General features: G+C 54.9%; 7 protein-coding genes and 1 non-coding gene across 8 annotated transcripts, besides 2 other annotated features; 5 read left to right on the forward strand and 3 right to left on the reverse strand.

The window, feature by feature from the left end:
• Window positions 1–285: 285 nt before the first annotated feature.
• On the forward strand, window positions 286–1083 carry CYME_CMC194C (hypothetical protein; the record flags this gene model as incomplete). The annotated part of the gene is made up of 1 exon (XM_005535318.1): window positions 286–1083. One exon carries the CDS (start codon window positions 286–288, stop codon window positions 1081–1083), a length of 798 nt encoding a protein of 265 aa, XP_005535375.1.
• A 2346-nt stretch (window positions 1084–3429) lies between these two features.
• On the reverse strand, window positions 3430–4938 carry CYME_CMC172C (hypothetical protein, conserved; the record flags this gene model as incomplete). Its single annotated transcript, XM_005535319.1, has 1 exon — window positions 3430–4938. One exon carries the CDS (start codon window positions 4936–4938, stop codon window positions 3430–3432), a length of 1509 nt encoding a protein of 502 aa, XP_005535376.1.
• A 201-nt stretch (window positions 4939–5139) lies between these two features.
• Window positions 5140–6004: a sequence feature (possible transcribed region).
• Window positions 6005–6870: 866 nt separating this feature from the next.
• Window positions 6871–8385, forward strand: CYME_CMC174C (hypothetical protein; the record flags this gene model as incomplete). The annotated part of the gene is made up of 1 exon (XM_005535320.1): window positions 6871–8385. The coding sequence occupies one exon, from the start codon at window positions 6871–6873 to the stop codon at window positions 8383–8385; it is 1515 nt and encodes a 504-aa protein (XP_005535377.1).
• On the reverse strand, window positions 7324–9505 carry CYME_CMC175T. Its single transcript, XR_002461221.1, has one exon. It is a non-coding gene; the product is annotated as a hypothetical transcript (transcript).
• Window positions 9506–11640: 2135 nt separating this feature from the next.
• CYME_CMC176C (similar to HERC2) lies at window positions 11641–13269 on the reverse strand (the record flags this gene model as incomplete). Its single annotated transcript, XM_005535321.1, has 1 exon — window positions 11641–13269. One exon carries the CDS (start codon window positions 13267–13269, stop codon window positions 11641–11643), a length of 1629 nt encoding a protein of 542 aa, XP_005535378.1.
• Window positions 13270–13801: 532 nt separating this feature from the next.
• CYME_CMC177C (similar to calcium binding mitochondrial carrier ARALAR1) lies at window positions 13802–14785 on the forward strand (the record flags this gene model as incomplete). Its single annotated transcript, XM_005535322.1, has 1 exon — window positions 13802–14785. The coding sequence occupies one exon, from the start codon at window positions 13802–13804 to the stop codon at window positions 14783–14785; it is 984 nt and encodes a 327-aa protein (XP_005535379.1).
• A 2125-nt stretch (window positions 14786–16910) lies between these two features.
• On the forward strand, window positions 16911–18338 carry CYME_CMC178C (hypothetical protein, conserved; the record flags this gene model as incomplete). The annotated part of the gene is made up of 1 exon (XM_005535323.1): window positions 16911–18338. The coding sequence occupies one exon, from the start codon at window positions 16911–16913 to the stop codon at window positions 18336–18338; it is 1428 nt and encodes a 475-aa protein (XP_005535380.1).
• Window positions 18339–18403: 65 nt separating this feature from the next.
• Window positions 18404–18925: a sequence feature (possible transcribed region).
• Window positions 18926–19260: 335 nt separating this feature from the next.
• Window positions 19261–20847, forward strand: CYME_CMC180C (probable protein disulfide-isomerase; the record flags this gene model as incomplete). Its single annotated transcript, XM_005535324.1, has 1 exon — window positions 19261–20847. The coding sequence occupies one exon, from the start codon at window positions 19261–19263 to the stop codon at window positions 20845–20847; it is 1587 nt and encodes a 528-aa protein (XP_005535381.1).
• Between the last annotated feature and the right edge of the window lie 1810 nt (window positions 20848–22657).

A 22657-nucleotide genomic window follows, 5' to 3' on the forward strand; every position in this document is an offset into this window, starting at 1 on the left:
ATGAAAAGCGAGACAATCTGTTCGCTAATTCGTATCCGGTACCTGCAAAAGTTCTGATCGTGCTTATTGCCCCGCATCCGGCAACGAAAACGCTCGACTCATGAGACTCTCACACTGACCCTGGAGACGCTGGTGTTGGCGTCGGCGTCGCGGTTGGCTTCAGAGGACTGGCGAGCCGCTGGCACTTTCGCGCCTGCTACGTCTCTGGTCTGGTGATAATCCTCATCAGACCTGGGTGTGTAGGTACTTGGGTGACGCTCTTCGTGAAGACGACGAAACTGATTCATGTTCAGTGCTCAGGGTGCTGTGGAGCTAGGTCGACTGGATCGTGAATCCAGGCGCGACTTGTCGGCACACCGCTGCCCGCCACGCGTACCTGGAACGCTTCTGAAAGCTTCGAAACGGCGAAGAGCCGCGCAGTTGACGCTTGAGCGGCTTCCCTGCATAGTTCTCCGTACGTCTGAGGAAGAAAATGGACAAGGTGCAGGACCAGTGCGCCTGGAACAAGGCGCAACAGGCGAGAATGCACGTCCTGGTCATCTGCCAGCGATGCCGGCTCAGAAACGTGCCGTTTCGCCTCAGTCGCGCCGCTCCAACGGTGAGCAACCTGCCCCGCGAACTGACAAACATCCCAGGGCTTCTATGTTGGACTATCGGACGCGTTTGGACTTGCGTCAGTTTCAGCTGCGGTTCCAGATCTTTGTGGAAGACATCGTCGCCTTCCCGTTGACCTGGTACAACATGCTTCGTAATCGCAAGTCCGAGTTTGCGAAGCTACCTCGAAATCCGACGACGGCGCCACCCGAGTTAGACTGCCGTGGCTGTCACGGGCTCGGATTCGAGACTTGTCGTTACTGCGAAGGCGTTGGGCATCGGTATTTTTGGGGTAGTTCTCGTCGCCAAGAGTACGATCGTATGCGTCGGGCGGGAGAAGCGCGTCACTGGCGGACGATTGTATACGGACTCTTTCATATCGAGCGACGTGAAGTGCGATGTCGGCATTGTCGAGGCTTCGGTTGGGTTTCGTGTCGAGTTTGTCATGGGCATCAGCTTCCCAAGGAATGGGAGACGATGTATAGGTGAGGGGTCGGCACGAGCTCTCCAGGTTCTGCGACTCGGGTGCGGGAGGTCGTCACAGGTGCAGCCGCTTTGCGCCCACGTAGCGCTCTGCTGCAAAGTTTCTATGCATCTGGGCGAAGCGACGCATTTATAAAGCCGTTCACGCAAGCCGAAGCAAATAACAAGTTCGTCAGCAGAACAAGTGAGATCAACGCCTCGTCGATTCCTCTACCGCTACTGCTGTTACTGCAACATGCATGGCAATTGCTATGATAGGTGCTATGATGACAGCGATGTCAGAACAGAATAGAACTACTTCTCCAAGTTGGATGTATAATCTAAAGTGTGGGTGCCTTCCCAATGCCATCAATGGAAGCGTTTGTGTGATTTTTATGCGACTACTTCTTTTTTTGCTCAGTGTTCTCTGGCTTTGAATACGCCGGTCTCTCCTTTCCATCCAGTTCTGTTGTCAGTGGTCCAGGAATATTGACGAGAGCGTCTTAGTTCCGATTTCCGAGTTTTCGGTCGCTGTCGACGCTTTTCATGCACAGACGGAAGTTGCGATCTATGCTTCCCGTGCGATGTTCGCATTCAATGTAGACAGCTTCGGAGGGCATTTCGCAGCAGCGAAACTAGATTATGACCAGGTGTGCTCGTGTGTCCAACACACATTCTCTAGCGAGCGCCTTCTCGTCATGCTTGAAGGCTCGCCTCATCGCTCAGTACACGCTTTTGACCAGTACAGAAGACGCCTCTCAATACCGTCGTAAACTTGCGCTTCCGATGCCCGTACCTTTCGAGTATGTGCCTCCTATTGGCCATCCCTTCGTCGAGTGCTCTGTCCGCTGGACATGCAAGCGCACGCAGTACCGGTCGATGTAGGATTTGTGGCACGTGATGTTGTCCAGGATGGAAAAAAGTATAGGTAGTGTAATCCAGGTCAGAGAAGCCGTTGGGAGATTTCCACCCGTTTTTCGTTTGAACTGGTGACGTATTCTCCACTTGAAGTGATCACAGCGACGACGCAAGTCGATCTCGGAATCCAAGGCCTCTTTCCGTACCAGCAAAACAAAAACGGGGAGTCCCTGACAGCATTCCCTGGGAAAGCGATCATGCTGCTATCGAATATTGTTGAATTGATTGGACCGAGTAGACCAGAATTCGTGTTTGGAACGGAATCGATTTTTGAGCATGACAAGTTTAGTGAAATTCCGGGATAAGCTTGTAAACAAGTCGTCCGGGGTGAAGTCGAGTCTTCTTCCTGATCAGTGCGGCTGTGCGTGTTGCTGCGCGACTAGCTCCATTGAAACAGAAACATAGAAGACTTCAAGAGCATGTGATTTAAGCACGCTACACGTAAAGCGGATAGAAGCGTAGAGGCTCGTACGTAGGAATTGGTGAATGATATCGGTTACGAGAGGAATTCTTGTTTGACGGCGTCGGGAATCATCTTTATCCCGATGGCGTGACGGATTGTAGCAGCAAAGCATCATCGCAACCACGCCGAAAGCTCAACCAAGCATCACGAGACTAGCTATGAATTCGTTGCCCACGACTATTGAAATTTGAGTGCTGGGCTTCCACATCTGCAAAACTTCCAACAAAAATCCCAAGGCATGTCCAGTGCAAACAGCGCACAGTTCAATTTTCATCTGCCAAGAGCACAGTGCTTCGTTTACTGCAACTGCTATTGCTACTGTTACGATCAGATTAACTAGACCGCATGCGTCATATTAGTGTCGCGGCATTACACCTGATGCATATTCAACGGATATCGCATGCGGCATTGGGGAGGCTTGCTCTCCTCTAGGCAGTCTCACTTGGATCCTGAGCGCGAGAACACATCCCAGGCAGCCATGATAAGCGGCCCTGAACCACGCAGGCGATACCGCCTCGACAGCTCCAACATCAGTTGAAGCGTTTTTCGCATCAAGCGGTAAGGGGAAAGGTTTCGGCCGGTTCCAGAGCTGGGCAGCTGCGCAGGTGGATTCTGGAAGTTTCCAATACATACGACCATGCTTTCGTCAATCTACGGGCTATGGGGATCGCACGTGCACGGCTCATCGCCAGCTGGAAAACGACGCTTCATGAGGTAGTCCACAGCAATCATGAATGCGCTGGCGTTTGGATGGATTCATTGCGAGTTCAAGCAGCGACACAAGGAAAGCACTCTCGACGACGACGACGACGACGACAACAACAACAACAACGAGCGATCGCCACAACAGGAACCGTGCGAGGTCGAGTGCAATGCTCACAGCCAGTACCGTTCTGCACTCGTTGCCGGGCGGGTAGAGCGATTCTGTGCAGCTGAGAAGGATTGCCTCTCTTCGCGAGTTCGAGTGCTTTTTGCAGTGCAGCACAAGAGCATCAGGTTGAGTTGGGCGTCACCACTTTTCGACGAAAACGCGGCACGTAGCGAGTGTCCGTATACTCTTCCAGGAATTCGCCATGAAGCATCTCCTCTGTATAGTTGCATTTGAGGTACACGAAAACTTCCAGAATAAAATTCGGGTCCGCGAGGGCGCGAACCAAAGTGCGTTCCCGATGATAGTTCTCGCCGACATTTTCCAAGACGTCGAGCATGGCGAGCTCCTCATCATCGACTCGATAGACTTCGCCTCGGACGTGCTTGCCAACTCCGGTTCGGTTCAAAAGAAACGGTGTGAAATGCGGACCTCCGATAATCAGTGGATATCGCTCTATGGTTACGTAGCATCCCTCAAAAATGGCGTGATGGAGCAGCGGATGATTCGGATATCCCCGCTTCAGCGTGCCGTAGACAAAGACCCAGTGAGGGCGATGCTTGATCGGTTCGTGCGATCCCATGGATCGAGCTGCAAGCCACCGCTGAAGATTACTCATGTTCAGTGAAGCCGGTGAAGCGGTCGTTGAGGACATCGCAGCAGCAGAATCAGCAGCTGTTGTTGCCGATGCAACCTGCTCTACACTGTCTAGCTCGTGCCACAATGGAGACGTCTGATGAGGGTCCGAGTGCTCCCGTCGAAAGAGGCTCGGCTCGCTGCGGATCGGATACAGACTTGCACGAAAGGACCCCGCCACTGAACCTTGCGTCGGAGATATGCAGATACCCTCACGCTCCTCGTTCTCCTCAGCCAAGCTACATCTTGAGCTCGGCGCATGCGAGTGTTCGGAGTATGCAGGAGAGCTAGTACCGACAGCGCCTGCAGCCTGTGCTCTACCGCCGTAACCAGCATGACCTCCTCTGACGGAGTTCTCCTCAGAGTCGGCACTGCTCCCCTGGTACAGCTGCTTGCGACGTTGACGGCTCGCTTGGTAATAGGTGCCGCGGAGCGAGCCACCGATGCCAAGGTCAGAGTCGAGGTCAGCCAGCAGGTGTCGTGTATGTGGGTTGCTGCGAGCCATATCCGGATGGGTGCGCCCCGGAGCCCGCACCGGACCTGTGGGCGGTGCTGGATACTTGAGCTCGTAGGGGCCCTCGAACAGAACGTCATACCACTGACGCAGCTCTTTGCGATGCTCAGTCCGTTCCTCGTCGAGTACGTCTTCGACAGTTAGAGGAGTACCTGGTCCCTGGGACGTAGCATTTTCCCTTGCGGCTCCGGGTTGCGGGCACCGAGCAGCCTTATCTGACTGAACTACTGCTGTACAGGGAACAGCAAGGGCGCTCGCTACGCTTTCGGCCTCAGGTTCTGGTGCAGTCTCTTCTGCAGTCGCAGCAGCAGTGGCAGCAACTGCCGATACTGGTGTGCGCTCCTCGCTGTGTTCCAGCGAATTGGGCTTCAGAACGTCTTGCTCCTCGTTGAGGCCAAGTTGTTTGAACCGCCGGTACCAGTCGGCACCGTGAACTTTCTCGCCGTCTGATTGACGACTGGCACGAAAAGCACCCGGTGACATGAGCTGTTGACCCGTCCCCTACCCGAGAAAAGCCTCTGGGCGCTAATGCACTAGTCCGAGCAGCTCCAGCGTTGCGTCGCCCGTGTCGTTGCCCAGTTCGTTGAAGCCAACAGACCTGTTGCGGGCGTTCCAGCGATGATTGCATGGTGTCCATCGGTGGCGTTCGTAGCACTCACGGTTGACGTTCGCACAGAGCGGGAAGGTAAAGCCGCTCTGGGTCGATACGGCATCCGAAGTGGTGCTGTAGGCGGTATTGTGGAAGCTGGCGGTAGGATGGACACGTGACCGGTCGTATGACCGAGCCATGAACTTCGACGGCAAGTAGGTGCAGTGGCTGGTAGAACTGAGGAGGTATGTTGCGTCACGACGTTCGCTTTATCTGATGCTGGCAGGAATCACGCCGTTCGGGATCCCTGGTCTGTATACTCGTTGCGTCGATAAGAAAAACGGTGTTTCTAGAGTGCAACGCCGACACGTCCGGGAGCTTGCTTGCGCGACAGCGCACGATACAGGGCAACTCGTAGGCCAAACGAGTCTTCTCGATAGATAGGCAGTAGACTGCTCTGGGCGGTACCATGCAGACACCCACGTATTTCGCGAACTGGCGAGAGCTCGAATACAGCACACGTCGAAGCTCTTCTACGAAAGCGACGTTCCCCGTAATTCCGAGTATCGCTCTTTACTGAACAAAGCACCTCTTTGACATTCTTGCTGGCGTCCTACGTAGAAAATGACAATTTCGTTGCGTCCATGGTGGTGTCAGCACATGCTTTGACGCTCTATTCGGAAGACAGAGCTCTAATCGACCTCACACGCTGTCGTTTCAAGCACGGAGCATGAGCGTCTCGACGCAAGGCGCTCCTAGTGCCGTGTGTGCAGCACAATGCACCACGAGAAGCGCACGGTGCTATGTATGGACGGCGCACGTGCGGAGCATCCAGAGCGCTGTGGCTACCCGGCGATGCACCAGAGTCTCGCTACCTCTCCATATATTGCGAGCAAACGCATCTGAGGCATTCCTTCGTACTATCGTTCATGTATATACTAAAGAATGTTTAAAATATCTATGAACATCCATGGGATACCTTCCGAGTGCCATTCTGAATGGATATGAGGCATTCCTTCGTACTATCGTTCATGTATATACTAAAGAATGTTTAAAATATCTATGAACATCCATGGGATACCTTCCGAGTGCCATTCTGAATGGATATGAGGCATTCCTTCGTACTATCGTTCATGTATATACTAAAGAATGTTTAAAATATCTATGAACATCCATGGGATACCCTCCAAATGCCATTCTGAATGGATATGAGGCATTCCTTCGTACTATCGTTCATGTATATACTGTAGAAAATGTTTAAAATATCTATGAACATCTATGGGATACCCTCCGAGTGCGATTCTGAATGGATATGAGGCATTCCTTCGTACTATCGTTCATGTATATACTAAAGAATGTTTAAAATATCTATGAACATCTATGGGATACCCTCCGAGTGCCATTCTGAATGGATATGAGGCATTCCTTCGTACTATCGTTCATGTATATACTAAAGAATGTTTAAAATATCTATGAACATCCATGGGATACCCTCCGAGTGCCATTCTGAATGGATATGAGGCATTCCTTCGTACTATCGTTCATGTGCATACTGTAGAAAATGTTTAAAATATCTATGAACATCTATGGGATACCCTCCGAGTGCCATGCTGCCAACCTGCTGGTCAAGCGCAAGACGATCGCATCCACGCTCTAGTCGCAGTGCCGATCCGACGCTAGACAAGCAGCACGGTTTTTGTTGCTCGCAAGGAGCGAGCAGAAGCATTGATTCAGTTGGGGGATAGCTCTGGCGTCTGGAATTGAACCAGGCTATACCTCACTGCCGACAAGGGCATGCAGATCTTCTCAGCAAGATTGCCGAAGGAATGGAACAGCGGCGGTCTGACCATAGGCGCTGGGGCCCACGGGAGCACTTGCGGCGCCTAGACTGGCAGTTTGCAGCGTTGCTGAACAGACACGCTCGCTGGGTCCATTTGCTCGAAGAAGCATTACACCTTGTCGCGGTGCTCGGTGCACCTGGAGGCAATGTGGAGCTGCGCGCAGAGGCAGTCTCCGTTCTCGCTGGAGCTCTGGAATGGTACCGTCGGAGACGTCGCACGCCTCTGAGAGAAGCAGCTGCGCTTCCTGCCACGTTAAATTCCCTGCGCTGGGCCGAGACGCTCGTATCGATGCTCCGCGTGATCGAGCATACGGAGCTGCTCCTGGAAATGTTGAGCCAGAGCGACGTACCCGAAAGTCTGGACGGAACGGACCGCTGGCGACACGACGCAGACCCGAGCGGCGCCACAAACGACTCTGCTATGGACTGGATGCGCATCCGCCAAAACCATTGGTTTTATTCCTGGATTGGTACTCGAGTGCGAGCTGCAAACCTAGGAAACGCGCTTGAGTCGGCGCATGCGCGCACCCACTATTCCAGAGGCTTCCGACGCTCCTACAACATGGTACTGGTCCTTGAAACGCTCAAGGCGGTCCTGCGAACCGCCGTTCCCGAGCAGACGAACAACCTCTCCTCAACAAGAGGTGCATATGACTGTGCGCAGAATGAACGTGCACAGATCAAGAAGATGCTGCTCGACTGGGAGCGACAGGGAGCACTGCAACTCCGGATTGTTCCTCGGCGCGGCGAGCGCAGTGGACGTTCATTTTTCACCTCAATACGTCCAACAACAACAACAACAACAACGGTTCTTGGTGACATAACGCCAACTGAACCCCCTCCATTGAGGCGGCCCAGTCAAGCAACCGTCGCTGATGAGCAGGCATGTGCGGAGCAAACCTGTTCCAAATACGCGAACATGGATCAGAGGCATCCGACTGCAGCCGCCTCAGTACCGATTGAGGACATCTTCATGTTTGTTGCTGATCGGCGCGGGCTCGTTATGGCTGAACGACTCTGGGCGGCGACTGAACGCTACCTACAGAGCATTCACGAGCAAAATGCGCAGAGGAACCGGCGAAGCGCTGCAGGTGCTGCACCCTTCGTATGGGTTCCCGGTGACGATCTCCGTTCCAAGATCGCCACTTGGATCCGCGTTTGGCGACCAGTTATCTATCTTGCCTTTGTGCCACGTGTCGCACCGTGGAGTAGTTGGCTCATTTCGTTCATGCTGGATGTGATATCGAGGCGCTGGTTGTTGCAGGGTGGCGGTGACGGCTCGCCTGCTGGCGACATTTCACACCGAGAAGGGGTCCGGATACCACCACCTTCGCCGCTGCTCTTGTACCTGTTACGAGAACCCGTATACTCCAACGTTATCGTTCGCTGTGTGCTTTTGCCGTGGATGCGTCGCGGCCGAATGCATCGATTTGTGGGATCATTGGCACTGGGCCTCACTCAGGCCGCTACAAAGTATTACTTCCTCACCGCTGCATCGTAGGAGATTCTGAAGACATCGCTATCCGTATGCGGCTTGTAATCGCCGTCTCACTCGGCATGCTTTCGGGCAGGCACCATCATTGTTTGAGCGAGGTGCACAGCTTCAGCGATTGGTTGTGACCAGTACGGGCACAGCTTCCTGAAGCATTCCCTTCAACTTATGCCATGTGTTTTCTGGTGCCGCGGTACCGAAGCAAGTATGCGTCCGCAGTGGCATTTTACGCATCCATCGAAAGCAGGATCCGGGCTCGTACGAAAGCGCTACACCGCCCTGTCGTCCTGCAGTGAGGGGACCGCCCGTGTTCGCTTGTGAACATGCTCTTTCGGTAACAGCATACGTTTCTGAAAGGAGCGATGGACACACTATCGCGTGGACGCTCTCTCCTGTCCACCACAGACACGATTGAAGCAGCGCGGATGCATCTGCGCCAGCGTTAGCCCCACTGCGATCGCAGCTTCCACGCAGCCAACTGTGCATCGTTCAAAACGCCTTCATATGACTTAAGCTCTGCATCCCAGCTAAGGTGGCGATCAAGGCGACAACCAAGCGAGTCCGGATGCGTGCTCCCGCAGCACGACCAGCGATACTGGAGGACCCACCGACTCGCTGAGCCCGTATCTCTTCCGTACTCGGGCCAGGTGAGTGAGGCTTCGGCTTCTTCGCGAGGCACCATGAACAATCGATAGTAGCCGCGGTCGCCAAGCGGGTGTCCGTGGAAACGACAAGCTCGCTTGTGGTTGAGACGCTCTTCGAACAGCTCGCCACAACGTCGACAACGCCCAAGGCGCAACACAATTGGCTCTGTATCCACGTCTTTCGGAGCATTTTCCTCGGGTCCCGGTGATGAAGGCGTTTTCCTGGAGTTGTCCCCCGCACAGCTTGAGTGCCAGCCACGACGCGAGGTTCGCACGTGTCCGAGGCTGCGGACTCCCCGAGCACCCCGCCGACCAGCTTGCCTGGGTCGACCAGGTAACGAGCGAGACCACTCGTCACCACGGCGCAGGTCGTTGCGCAGCCTGAGCGCTCCTGTCCAGGATCTGGGAACACAAAGATTAACCTGTATGGTAAACATAGTGAATTCGTCGTTTCCCGGGCACGATACGCTCGAGGAGAAGTACGCGCTTCGAAACGGTATCGCGTCATCGGGATTCCTGCTGGGCTACGCACGTGTCCTTGTATGCAAAGATTGTCTCATGTTCCCATAGACGCCCTCAGCGCTACCGCTTCTTCTATCCTCATATGCACCCGCGCTAGACTTGAAAAGACCAGGTACACGAACACGGGTGCATGCACGAGAGGTTTGGATGCCTTCCTCATGTCATGGACACCATTTTTAGGGGTTTTCCCTGCAGCTGCTTCGTTTGCCAGTCCACTCACGCCGTCCTTCAAAGAGGCCGGTCTGTCGTATCCCTGTAGCTCCGGTGCCAATAGTCGAAGGGTGATGCTGAAGCTCACGATGATCACGGCAGCGTCCAGGTTCCATAGCCGCTGATTCCGGCGGTTGTCAACGCATTCCATGCCCAGACGAAATGAGCGATCAAGATATCGCTTGACGCATTCGTCCTCTTTGTGACCGGCCTCGGTGCGCTTTGCGCAGCGGCGACGCCATGTGCTGCTCCGCTCTACTCACAGCTGTACCATAAAACCTTATATTCGGAGAACTGCTGTGTTGCACTTGAACATTTGCTTCATCGCTTGGTACACGCTCTTGTCGGGGACGAGAGAATCACCTTGTTGTCGGCCTCGGTTTCCGCGTTCGGTACCTACCCTACGATCACGTTCGCCTTCTGGGCGATTCCGTCGACGATGACGCTGGCGTATTCGATAGAGAGTTCTTGGAGCACGATATTGTCCGAGATGAAACAGGTACAACAGCGGGGATATCCAGACTGGAGGACATGTCGAGAGGTCTCCTCCCGTGTACGCTTACCTCATGCGAAGCGTTTCCATACGCTCCACTGGAAGCGACCCCTCTGATGACTGCATTCTGTGTCGAGTAGTCTTCTCCGTGCAAATAGAACAGACGGGAGCCTCTGTTGGCACATCCCATGATAAGTACCACGATGCTACGGAAAGCTGATTCGTCGACAGTAGCGCTAGAAGAAAAGCGAACCGTTTGTCGTTCGAAACGAATCTCATACGGATCGCGAGATGTTCAGTGTGCTATCGGCATAAGCTGTGAACAAGTCGTCAACCTCGACATCAAGGTACTTTCCTCGTCGATCCAGCGGCATGCCTTGCTGCACATACGAGTTCCGTGGCAACAGAGCAAGCGTCCTGTTGTCTTCTGCGTTGTTCATGCGAGCTCCAATGATGGAAAGAAGAAGTTTGGAGTCCTCTACCAATAAACTTGATTATGATATAGGCTACGATACGAACGCTTGTTCGACGGCTTCGCGAACCATCTTGATCCAGTTGAGTTGACGAATTTCAGCAGCAAAGCATCGAAGGCAACATTCCTATACGACGACCGCGAATCCTGACACGACTTGTGAATCCGTAGGAACTGATGGTGCACGGTGAATGCCCAGGCTGTATACCCGAAAAGAATACGGAAAGAATCATAGCGCTAGAACAGTGCAAGCAGTTAAAAATGTTCTATTCGTGTCGGCAACGGACGAGGTGCACCAGAGCCCCTGTCCAGTTTCGTCGCATCGCGGCACATAAACGTGCCTACAGTATAAACAGCACTTGTGCACAAACGGATCGATGGATGGATTTTACGTAGTAGATGAGCGCATACCCGGGCGCCTGGCGGATCGTTCAGAGTCTTGCGTCCACAACGTTTCGGACGTACCGTCCCCGACGTTGCGTTCACAGAGACTACAAGCAACACCATCGGAAACCCGACACCGTCGAAAGCGCACCTATTGCGTTTCCGGACCTGGTGCCTTTGAGGCGCTACAGAGTTGTGAAAGTTTCCGCACATATCGCAGCGACGCCAAAGTGGGGTATTCGCTCTGCAAAGCAGGTACTTTGACGGACAGCAAGCGATCGAATGCTTGCCTGCGACACATCAAGATGCTGTAGCCCGAATATCCTCCACACTTCTGTTACGCACTGTCCAGAGCGTACCTCGGTACCGTGCTCGGCAATAAAAATTCATACAAGCTGCAGGTAAGTCGGCACATGAATGCTACAAATGGAAACCTTTACACGCGATGATAAACGATACGCATATCCCATGCAGGATGCACGTTCTCATGCAAGTCAACGTCGATATCAGGAGCCAGCGTGGACGCACTCGGTGCGACCCTACGCTACCTCAGAGACCCGTGTGCTGTACAATGCTGCGTGCTGAAATCCGCTTACAATATGGAAGGTCGAATTCGCAAACTCGGCTCCATCCGCAGGGCTTGCACGAAAGACATGTACAGGTTCCCAGAAATCGATCGTTCCCGCTCCAGCATCCGGTACCATACGATCGCCTAGTCCGAGTGCTCCACAGAGGCCGCTGCCCCAACTGTAGAGATCCACGTGACTGTTCTGTATGCCTACGCGAATCGCGTAACTCGTCCGGTAGCCAGCAGCAATGTCGATGATGCTCGCGTCAGACTGGGCATCCATGAAAGCTTCTATAGGCTGCGGTGACTGCACTGCATGGGAGGCTTGAGTCCCGTAACCCAGACCCAAGCAACCGTTTTCGTTACTGCCCCAGCTGTAGACCATCCGACGACGGAGCCCGTCTGGCGCCAACTCGACGAGCACCAGCACGTGGTTGAATCCGAACGCAACCTTTTGGACTCGCCCTCGAATCGACGGCAGCGGAGTCGGTTCCCAGAAGATCCTGTCGGAGAACTTGCCCCAGACAACGAGCTCACCGCTCTTCTTCAGGATTGCACCGGCTGCGTTGAAGCCAGCAAAGAGCTTTGCCACCGGTTCGCCGTGCAGTGCACGCAGCCGTCGAAAAGTCCCCACGAAGCGCTGTCCGCCTGGACCAGAGAGCGTCTGGTCCACAGTCGCAGGATGTCCTAAACCCAGTTGTCCGTACTCGATGGAGCCGCTGCCGTAGACACTGCCATCAGCAGCGCGTATGAGTGTGAACTGATCCCCACAGACTGCCTGCACGGCATGAACGTTTGATCGGGCCAATGCTTCGACAAGCAGCGGGCGTTCGATCGTTTTCGGAACGGATGCAATGCCCCGAGCGCTCCGTCCAGTAGACACATGCCCCAGTTGCCCGTGGGTGCCACGTCCACACGTATACACGTGTCCATCCGAGGACACCCAAACCGAATGGGCAGCACCAGCCGCTACATCCGAAAGGTGCGGCTGCTGCTGAGGTGCCCAGCGAACAGCGAGCGGTGTCCAACGCGACCAGCGCATCCAGCGCCATGGCCAACGACTGAAGCCAACTTGCTGCTGCTGGTGCTGCTGCTGGTGCAACCATGCAGTGAGCAGCGACTGGAGTGGTGCACGCGGCACCAGCGCTTCCGAAGGCAGTCCGAGCTGACCCTCGGACCCGAGACCGAAGCTATACGCGTCCCCGTTCTCCAGCAGCACGATGGAGTGCGCAGCTCCAAGCGCAACCCGTTTGATGGAACTCGGCAAATTGTCGAGGGCCTCGGGCCTCGTACAGCGTCGCCCAGCACCAAAGTCGCGATCCAGCTCCGTTCGTGAGAGCGGTACCCCGAGACGGCCGTCGTCTGCGTTACCCCAAAACCAAACAACGCCTTTCGGTTTGCTGTGCGACTCCTCAGTGGCACCGAGGTCTTGCGCCTTTACCGAGAAGCGCCGAGCGCCGAGCTTGGGAGCGATGAACCCTAGCGCAGTACTGAGTGCCCGCTGCAGGTCACTCGGGCAGCGCTCTATTACCTGGAATCCTGCGAAGGGATGCAGGCCGGTAAAACCACGCCCAAGCTTGAACGCGTATCGCAACTGCATTCGGTCTCCAGTCGACGATAGCAGTGCAGTAGTAGAACCAGTCACGAAGCCAAAGTGCTTTGCATATGTTCAGTGCATCTCCTGGAAGCTCCGTGTTTTGTACGATACCAGTATACACACAAACACGAACACGAACAAACAAAGCCCTGCTAACGTTCACGTTTCCACCCCGAATACCCCTGAATGCCTCGAGGCGATAACGATCCGCCTGTACCGCTGGGCAGTTGCCGGCGTCTATCAAGTAGTCGTACGGGAAAACAGGGGAGTAGGAAGCGTGTCTTCGACTGCACCTGTTTCACTGGGGTTAAGATCGAGCACTCGTGTCCAGGACTGCTCTTGCGTTGCTGCTTTCTTGATCGGTCGCAAGATACCAGTCTCTTCGGTGCGGGCTTGGACGGCTTCTACAGAGGCTGCGGAGCAGCCGACAGGGATCAGCGCGCTCACGCGGTTTCGAGTCCGAGCACTGGGACACTTGAGGCGGCTTAGGACTTGAGCACTCGCGTGCTCACTGCACGAGGTGCCGCATGCAGCGATGCTGGAGTTCGTGAACCGCGACAGCGGGCGAGGCATCAACTTGTTGGTCGACACCCTGGCTGGCGGTCTCGCCGGAGCACTCGCTGACCTACTGATGCACCCCGTGGACACCATAAAAGCTCGCCTCCAAGTCCAGCAGTCTAGTCGAGTCAAGCGATCCGGGGAGTCGCGCTGGTCGAGTCGCGATGAGCTGGCTCACGGGCGACCCTATCGCGGTATGTTGGACTGTGCGGTTCGCATCGTTAGGGAGCAGGGCGTGCGCGGCGGCCTGTATGCAGGACTTTCAGCTGTACTACTCGGAAGCGTACCATCCCATGCGATTACCTTCGCTTCGTACAAATACCTTAAATCCTGGACACCTGGCGGCGGCTACGGAGCAGACGGCATCCCCAACTGGTGGAGCGACGTGGTATCCGCGTCTGCAGCCGACTTGTTAGCCCTGTCAACGTACGTTCCTGCAGAGGTTGTGGCGAAACGTCTGCAAGTTGCTGGTATGGGGCCTGCTCGGGACTACAGCTCGCCATTTCACGCTCTGCGAGTGATCGCTCGAACCGAAGGCATTCGCAAGGGTCTGTATGCTGGGGCAACTGCCACCATGTTTCGTGATGTGCCGTTTACGGCGCTCCAGTTTGCCATTTTCGAGCAGATGAAGTCGCTGTTGGGAGATTTTGCCCAGACTTCGGGCGGCATGTTGTTGTGCGGTTTGACGGCCGGCGCTGGTGCCGGGGCGGCAACAACCCCTCTGGATGTCGTCAAGACTCGCTTACAAACGCAACACATTGGTGCGGATCGCGCTTACCGAGGCGTGCTCCATTGTCTTCGCACGATTCTCGCTGAGGAAGGGCCTGCAGCGCTCTTCAAAGGCGTATTCCCGCGAATTGTTTGGGTAGCGCCTGCGTCTGCAGTTACGCTAGCAGCCTATGAGCAGTTGATTCGCTGGATCCAACCGAACCGTCAGACGCTCACGCCCGCGTCTGAATAGTGCAGCGTTGGTAAGATGATTGGCGTTATTTGGAGCTCCACTGTTCCTGTGCCCAAGGCACACCGGCATGCGGTGCAAGGCCGTAGACCTGGGTACTCTGTACGATTCTGGGCACGCCAGTAGAAGCTGATCTATCAGCGATGTGACCCTTTGGAAGCCGACAGTTTCTCTGACAGATCCGTTCGCAACGAAGATACGGAATGCATTTTGCATCAGAGCGGCCGTCGTTATTCGCTCTGCGCATCTACGCTGCCTGGATCGCTAACTTTTTTGTGCCCCAGAGCATATATGAACACAGACATTCCAAGTCCTTCGGGATGCTTGATGCTCCCGATGCAGTTCGTGTCGCGTACGCAGCAGAGGAGGTGTGTGGGGCGCTAGTGGCGTCCTGCGAGCGTCGCCAGGCACAACTTTAGCCTCTGTTCTTGAGATACAGACACCTGTCACGCAATATTCCTGCCATGCTAGCACCAGTAAATGAGCTCGTAGACAAGTGCAGCGCCGAGACGCCACTCATGCTCTCTGCTGGCTCGCTCCAGCTTCCCGTATCCAGCACCACTTCGGATCTCGATTCATCGGGTCTGGATAGGATGCCAACGCATGAGTTCTGGCACAGTCGTGCTTTCGCCTCCCATTGAGACGAGATGTACGGCGACCAGACACGATTCATGCGATGAACGACGTGCATTCGTTCGGCAGCCGCCGGGCAGCGTAGCCGAGGCCCACGCCAAAAGCAAAATCAGTCGCTGGTGTGGTATCTTTTAGGCTGATGGCGACACCTTACGTCCCGTGGACACGGCCTTGGGCATCGACACGTTCCAGGAACCTGTCGTGGACGCACATGTGGTGTCTAGTGCCCGGAAACGCCTCACCAGAGCGTCAGGGCATCGTCCAATGTCTTCCGCTCGGAATCCCTCGACATCGTGGATGCAGCGTATTGCCGCAGGGCGCTTGTCCGCGACACATGGAACCTCGATGTGCTTCGATTCCGATTATCATGGAATTTTGCGGTCTCCGAGTTGAACCGAATGCAAGCTTTCTCAGCAATCAGAGCAATGAACGTCATGGATGCTTGTTGAAACATGCGTTCAGCTTGCCCTGGACCCGCATGTTGCGCAACGTGCCTCTCATGGACACGCTGGTCGACTCATTTGGTGGTATCGTTCCGCTGCATCCAACAAGGCATCCTCGAGACGCCCGTCGACGTGAGCACACAGCACTCCTGGGACGCACTGTTTGCACCTTCGACCCTGCTGCAGGGCATGCGGTGCACTCATGTCGGCTGGTCCGATAGCGTGCATGTATCCACGCTCATGCGACCACGAAGAGCGCTGACTTCCACCTCACTTCGATGCAAGGGATACCTGCACTACTCCCGAACGCGTATCAGCGATGCTCTTCGGGTCATCGATACCATAAGAGGAAACGTGAACGACGGCAATGGCGCTGTTGCTTCTCTCAGTGGTGCTCGTATACGCCATGGATCAACCAAGCCTCCAATGCATTGTAGACGGGTACACTGCAGATGCTAGACAGCGCCAGCATCGTCTGGATCGGATTTCGATTGCGCTTACCTCCCGTAAACGTACTTGGAATCTCGCGAACGCAATCTTCTTACACAAATGATCACGACTGCTTGTATACAAGGATAGCTTTCATTCTTGAAAAGAAAAGCCTAGCGGTACGCAGTCAGTGAGCGCAATACGCATATCATGAAGACTGCTTGTAGAAAAGGTCATGTTCCATTATGGAAAAGAAAAGCATAGCGTTACACGGCCAGCGAGCGCAATACACATATCATCACGACTGCTTGTATACAAGGTCTGCTTCCATTCTTGAAAAGAAAAGCATAGCGTTATATGGCCAGCGAGCGCAATACACTTTTGAACGGCACGTTGCGCCCTCGCCGAAAGACTGTTGGCGCCGCCAACGCTTCTGACGGATGCGTTTTTTCTCCTCCAATCGCTCTCTAAGGGACATTTGCTGTTGTTCGCCATACCTTTCAATCAAGTTGCCCGCTGCTTCCTGTTTACTTCTACTAGTGAGGTACTGGCGTCGCTTGTACCTTGGGGAAGGTATATCCGCGTGTAATCTCACTAGATTCGCGTTCTAGGACGTGAACCTTATGGAAGACGACGGGACACGACAATCCTTGCTTAAGCTCGGGGCAAGCCAGCGAAAGCCGAGTTCTAGGACAGCATGCGTCGCTTCCGGCAACGCTTCTGAGGAGTTTGCGGGTTCACGGCGGCGGGCCAAGGTGCGTGCCAAGCACTTGATTGCGCTGACTTTTTGTCTGCTGTTTGTGGGCGTCACTGCGTGGTGCGAGCTTCGTTTCGCGCTTCTTCAATACGTGATCAACGGGGGCTACCCCGAGGACACCGCGCCGGTAACCGATAAGAACCCACGATATCACATACAGATGAGCCTTCAACGACAACTGGGAAACTTTTGTACCTTTTTAGATCTTTACTACGGGCGCTGCGACGGTGACTACGACTGCTACGCGAAGCTGCTACCGCGGCGTCGAAGAGTGTGGTATCGAGGGCGCCTTCGCCCAGTGTTTGAGCGGCCTGTAACCGTATCGCCGCTTCCGCGAGGCAGCCGTCTTGACCCGGCGTACTGCCTAACCTCGAACAGTCTGATGCCGCTGTCCGCAGAGCAGATAGAGCGGGTGCGGCTCGCGCGGAACTGCCCAGTGCGGCCGCGGTACCTCTGGTTTGTGTACATCGTTCGCGACGAGGCGAGACTGCTTGTCCAAAACATCCTGCATCATCTTGGGCAGGGTGTCGAGCATTTCCTCGTGTACGACAACGAATCGAGCGATAACCTCTCCAACGCGTTGGAACCATTTCAAAAGCTCGGTCTGGTGAGCCTCTACAATATTTCAGGCCAGGGAGTGCAGCTGCGCGCCTACGACGATGCGCTCAGCAGGGCGCGACGTGCAGGCGTGTCCTGGCTCGGAGCTATCGATGCCGATGAGTTTTTCATTTCGACGCGTGCGCCCTGCATACCGAGCGTACTCGAGAAGCTGCAGCGTGAGAAAAATGCGACAATGGCTGCGCTTGCGGTCAACTGGCGATTCCCAGGGCGGTATCCAAAGCTCTTGAATGCAACAACATTTCCTGCGGAGAGCGCGGTTTTTTCCATCGGGAGCCCAAACAAGCACGTCAAGTCCATCGTCTACGCGCCCCGCACGAGGTTCTTTAGGTCGCCTCACCATGCGCGTTATGACCCTGGAATGAAAGCGCTCAGCGTGTCCGGCGAGGTAGTAGAGGGCCCGTTCCAGGAGCCTCCCAGCGCCGAGAACACGGCACTCTTTCACTTCCACTCCAAAAATGTGAATGAGTGGATACAAAAACGGATCCGAGGTCGCGCCGATGTTTCCTGGGCTTTCATGAAGACGCAGCCCGAAATATTTTTCAATGATGATCTCGTCTCGTTTTTCACAGAATGGCTGGGATACACGAAGGCCACCGGGCCGAAAGGCCATCCGCTGGCATTGGCCCTGCGGAACCACACCATAGCGCTAAAACGGGCCATTTGGGGCTGGTGAGCTAATCGATCCCAGCGCGTGTACGGTGCAGAGATCGTCGCGTCTTGAGCGGGCGTTTTGGCTCGCGGCGAACACGGTGCCTGGATCTGTTCGTCTCTGGTTGCAAAACCTGACTGAGCGCGTTGGCAGCCACAGTCGCGCAGGATGGCAACGACGTTTGATTAGTATGGGTACATGCGAGCCGAGCATCCCTGGATGCAACGGCACATAAAGCGCGCTCACGAAATTCCGTTCGCGATGGGCGTCGTGTAACGCCGAGGCTCGATGCCGGTGCGATGAATGGGCTGCTTTGTAAAGTTTATTCCTTTTTGTGTAGTAATGATAGTATATGACGCATATGGTCCGCATCCGCGCACGCAACGTGTCCTTTCGTATGGCGTTCCGTGCGCGCACCGACACGACGGCACGGCCTGTCGTGCGCCGTCCGCTATATGCGCCAGTCTGAAGACGCTCACCTGTCCGGCGACCGTGTCATAGAGCAGCACACGAGGACACTGGCTCGGGGAAGAGCAACGACCCGTTGAGCACCCAACTATGGTCGAGGCATCATATATCAGATATCCTCTGCTGGCGTTGAGCGCAGGGCACGCACCAAACACGAAGCATGGGATTCGCGTGCCCCTGCGCCAGCATCCAGTTCGATCGAATACATGGTCACCAAAAGACACCGTGGTATATTATAGTCAAAACCTATATATAACGGCATTTTTTGGCCATTTTATTGACATACTCAAGCTGCGCGTTCATGTCGCACATCGCCGCCGCCGCTGCCGCTGCCGTCGTCAATGTCCGGCTGTCGATCAAGAGCGCCAGCACTGCGCTGCGGTGCGCTGCCCAGCGAAGCGCGAACGTGTCTGTAGACACGTGCCGCGTTTTCGAGTCTTAGCGACCTCGATCGGTCTAGGAACAGTTCAGGGGTGCTATGCGTTTGTCAAGGATCTCTCGTGCGGTGGCGTTTTGCCTGCTTCCTCTGTTATTCGCAGCTGCAGTTTTGGCTGCGAAGAGTGGAGCGTCGGCTTCAGTGTCGCTGAACGAGAAAACGTTCGATAAGCAGATCAACGCGCACCGCATAGCGTTGGTCAAGTTTATTGCCCCATGGTGTGGTCACTGCAAGCGAATGAAGGAAGACTGGGACGCAGCTGCGGTGGATTTGAGCGGACAGAAGGATCTTTTGGTTGCAGAGGTCGACGCAACCGTGGAAACCAAGTTACGTGATCGTTTCGAGATTCGAGGGTTTCCGACCATTAAACTATTCGTGAACGGCAAGCCGGTTGCCGACTATAACGGTGAACGCACCAAAGACGCGCTGGTCAACTTTGTTCGTCGGCAAATGACACCTCCCGTCGTGGTTGTGAACAGTTCCGCACAAGTCTCCGCGTTGAATGTGGATAAAGAGCGGGCTCGGGTGGTTGCCTATCTGCCAGAGACGCTCTCGGCAACAGAACGAGCAGCGCGGCTGACACAGCTCGAACAGGCAGCCCGAACTTTGCGCGAGCTCTTCCCAGACCTGATGTTTTACCAAACGAGTGACGTGGAGGCTGCCCACGCGCTCGGTGCAGACGCGCATCCAGCGCTCGCGAAGGATACGGCTGCTATCGTTGTGGCGCGGCCGCATACCGAGTCCGAGTCCGTTCAGGAGCGCGTGCATATTAAGGCATGGGATGCACCAGGTGCGGCAGGCACTCGACAGGACAAAACAGAGGACACGACGGAGCCACTGCAGCAGTTCATTCGGCTGCATGCGGTGCCACTCGTTGGCGAGATCTCCCAGGCAACTGCAGAGTTGTACCAGGATATCGGGAACCCGTTGTTTATTATGTTCGACGATGCACCACACAAACCAGAGCAAAAGGGCGTGTCCATCATGAAGCAGATGGCGAAGAAGTATCGTTCGCGAATCAGTTTCGTGCTGGCGGACGCGGAGAAACTTGCACGATTTCGCGAATACATCGGGTGTACGGACGGCAGGCGTTTTGCGATCCATGTGCTTGGCGAGGATAGCAATTTCATTTACGACGGTGCAACCGACGAGGCGTCCATCGAAAAATTCATCTCGGATTATCTCGATGGTAAGCTGCAGCCGACGCTACGCTCCGAGGAGCCTCCAGCAGAGAACACGGGTCCCGTACAGGTTGTTGTAGGCAAAACCTGGGATCAAATCGTCATGGACCCGGAGAAAGACGTCTTTGTGGAACAGTATGCTCCCTGGTGTGGACACTGTCGCAATCTGGAACCAGCATATGAAGAACTTGCACGCAAACTAGCACCAGTGAAAACCGTGGTCATCGCCAAGATGGATGCGACGAAAAACGATGCGCCTGGCGAGTACAAAGCTCGCGGTTTCCCGACGCTGCTCTTCTTCCCAGCAGGTTCGACAAAAAAATCCATTCGATATGAGGGTGATCGTTCCGTTGCGGACATGCTTTCGTTCATCCAGAAACATGCGACGCACAAGTTCACGCTCCCGAGCAGCGCGGACTCGATAGAAACAGAAAAGGACGAATTATAAACGGGTATCATTCGTGTTGCGTGCTCATTCCGGGTATGGTGCCGCGTCCGTCATGTGCTGGGCATATGGCACGTTTCCGTTCCAAGGAGCGTCTCTGGTACCGCGCAACGCTTCCTCTGAGCTGGAGGCATGCCGATGCACCTCGCAGAGAACCGCGAACGCCTCCTCGTGATGCTGTTGCAACAGCATCACAAGAATCACTGCACGGGACCTCACTCGAAACGTTGAGATGAGCGCATCGCGCCCCTACCCCGACGGTACGCTTTGGCGGTGCGACTTGTCGACTCCGACGCATCAGCGATGTGCGGCTCGGACAAGCACAACGGCGATGATAACGATGGTGCTGGTGATTCTGCAGCGCTACACGCGATGCGAGAAAGGCATCCGTTTGCCGACGCTGTCGATCGAGGATACGCAAAGCTGTCTCGAGTCGTGGAACCCCATGATCGTCGATTTGTTACCTCTGGGCATTGCCCGCGGTATGCATGTGGTGCTCTAGACTCTCCGGAATGCCCAGGTGTATGAAAGGAGAGCCCTGCTCAAGGCGAGCGTTGAATGCGCCCTCACCAGATCACGGATTCTAGACGTGCAAGTCCTCAGCGATGCGGTACAATGCCGAAAAGCGCACGTGACCCGATCACTTTGGACATTCGCTCGACAAATAGCCCGTAGACGCTGCAGTTGCACAAGACCTTTCCATATGTTGATCGAAGCATTCGAGTCTCGATACGATGAGCACTTGCATGCAATGGTGGTGGTGATGGGGGTTGTGCAACCACACCCTTGCAAGCCTCCCAACAACAATGCTCGTACCGTACAGCAATCGGTACGTTTACCACCCACCATCTTATGTGCAAAATGGTCTGTTTCACGCGCTTCTTCTCGATCTGTATCCACATGCGTCCTTGCTCATGTCGCGGCAACTTCGTCATGAAATCGTCCACGGGTATTGTGTAGAAACGATTCCGGGACTCGTCGTATGTCGCCTTCGAAGGAGCAGGCGTGCAGTCAGTTCGAAAAGCAGCATGTAGAGCGCATTAACCTTGCACCGGCAAACGCCTCAATGATCGGTCGTTGCCTTTGGCATTTCATGGAACAAGTCGGCGAGTACATGCTTGTAACCGGTTCGTTCAACCGTATCCGTTGGCGACGCCAGCGCGTTCTCATGAACGTCTGCGGGAGAGCGTTCGCATGCGCCAGTTGGACGCTTGTGGACTCTCTGAACAAGGCAGTCAACGCATCTCACGCTGCTCAGTACGATGCATGGAGCCTCGAAAGGGGTCCTGACGCTGCCGCTGCGCCACCGTTCTGTATGTCGTATGGCGCGCATCATGTCCGACTCTCAAAGAAACCTACCCGCTGGATAGCTGAGCATCCTCATCTGCTATCCGCACATGTCCTGCGCTCCAGCCTTTTGAGCTGGAGGTACGTTTATGCCCACGAGGGACATCGCCTGGGATCCACGGTCACGATGAACGCACTCGCGTTATCGCCCATGAGACATTGAGAAAGAGTCTCGGAGTTAATCTAGACCTAGGTTTTGCATAGTGCATGCAAGTAGATAGCATGGCGGTGTTTATCGTTCGTGAGGATATCGTTACGTTTCCTCATTGGAAACGGCTGTCCTCGAACGAACTCTGCAGATGCCCTTGGCAACAGCGCTCGAGTACTTGATACCTGCGTCCAGCCATGACTTGTAGCTCAAAAAAGCGGCAATGCAGCACATTATAGAAAAGTCTGCAGGGATAACATCGGCCTCGATCTGACATATTGGAGCCATATCGAGTAGGCGCTGCTAGAATCGAGGGCG

Source organism: Cyanidioschyzon merolae, chromosome 3, assembly GCF_000091205.1.
Source record: "Cyanidioschyzon merolae strain 10D DNA, chromosome 3, complete genome".
Lineage (NCBI taxonomy): Eukaryota > Rhodophyta > Bangiophyceae > Cyanidiales > Cyanidiaceae > Cyanidioschyzon > Cyanidioschyzon merolae.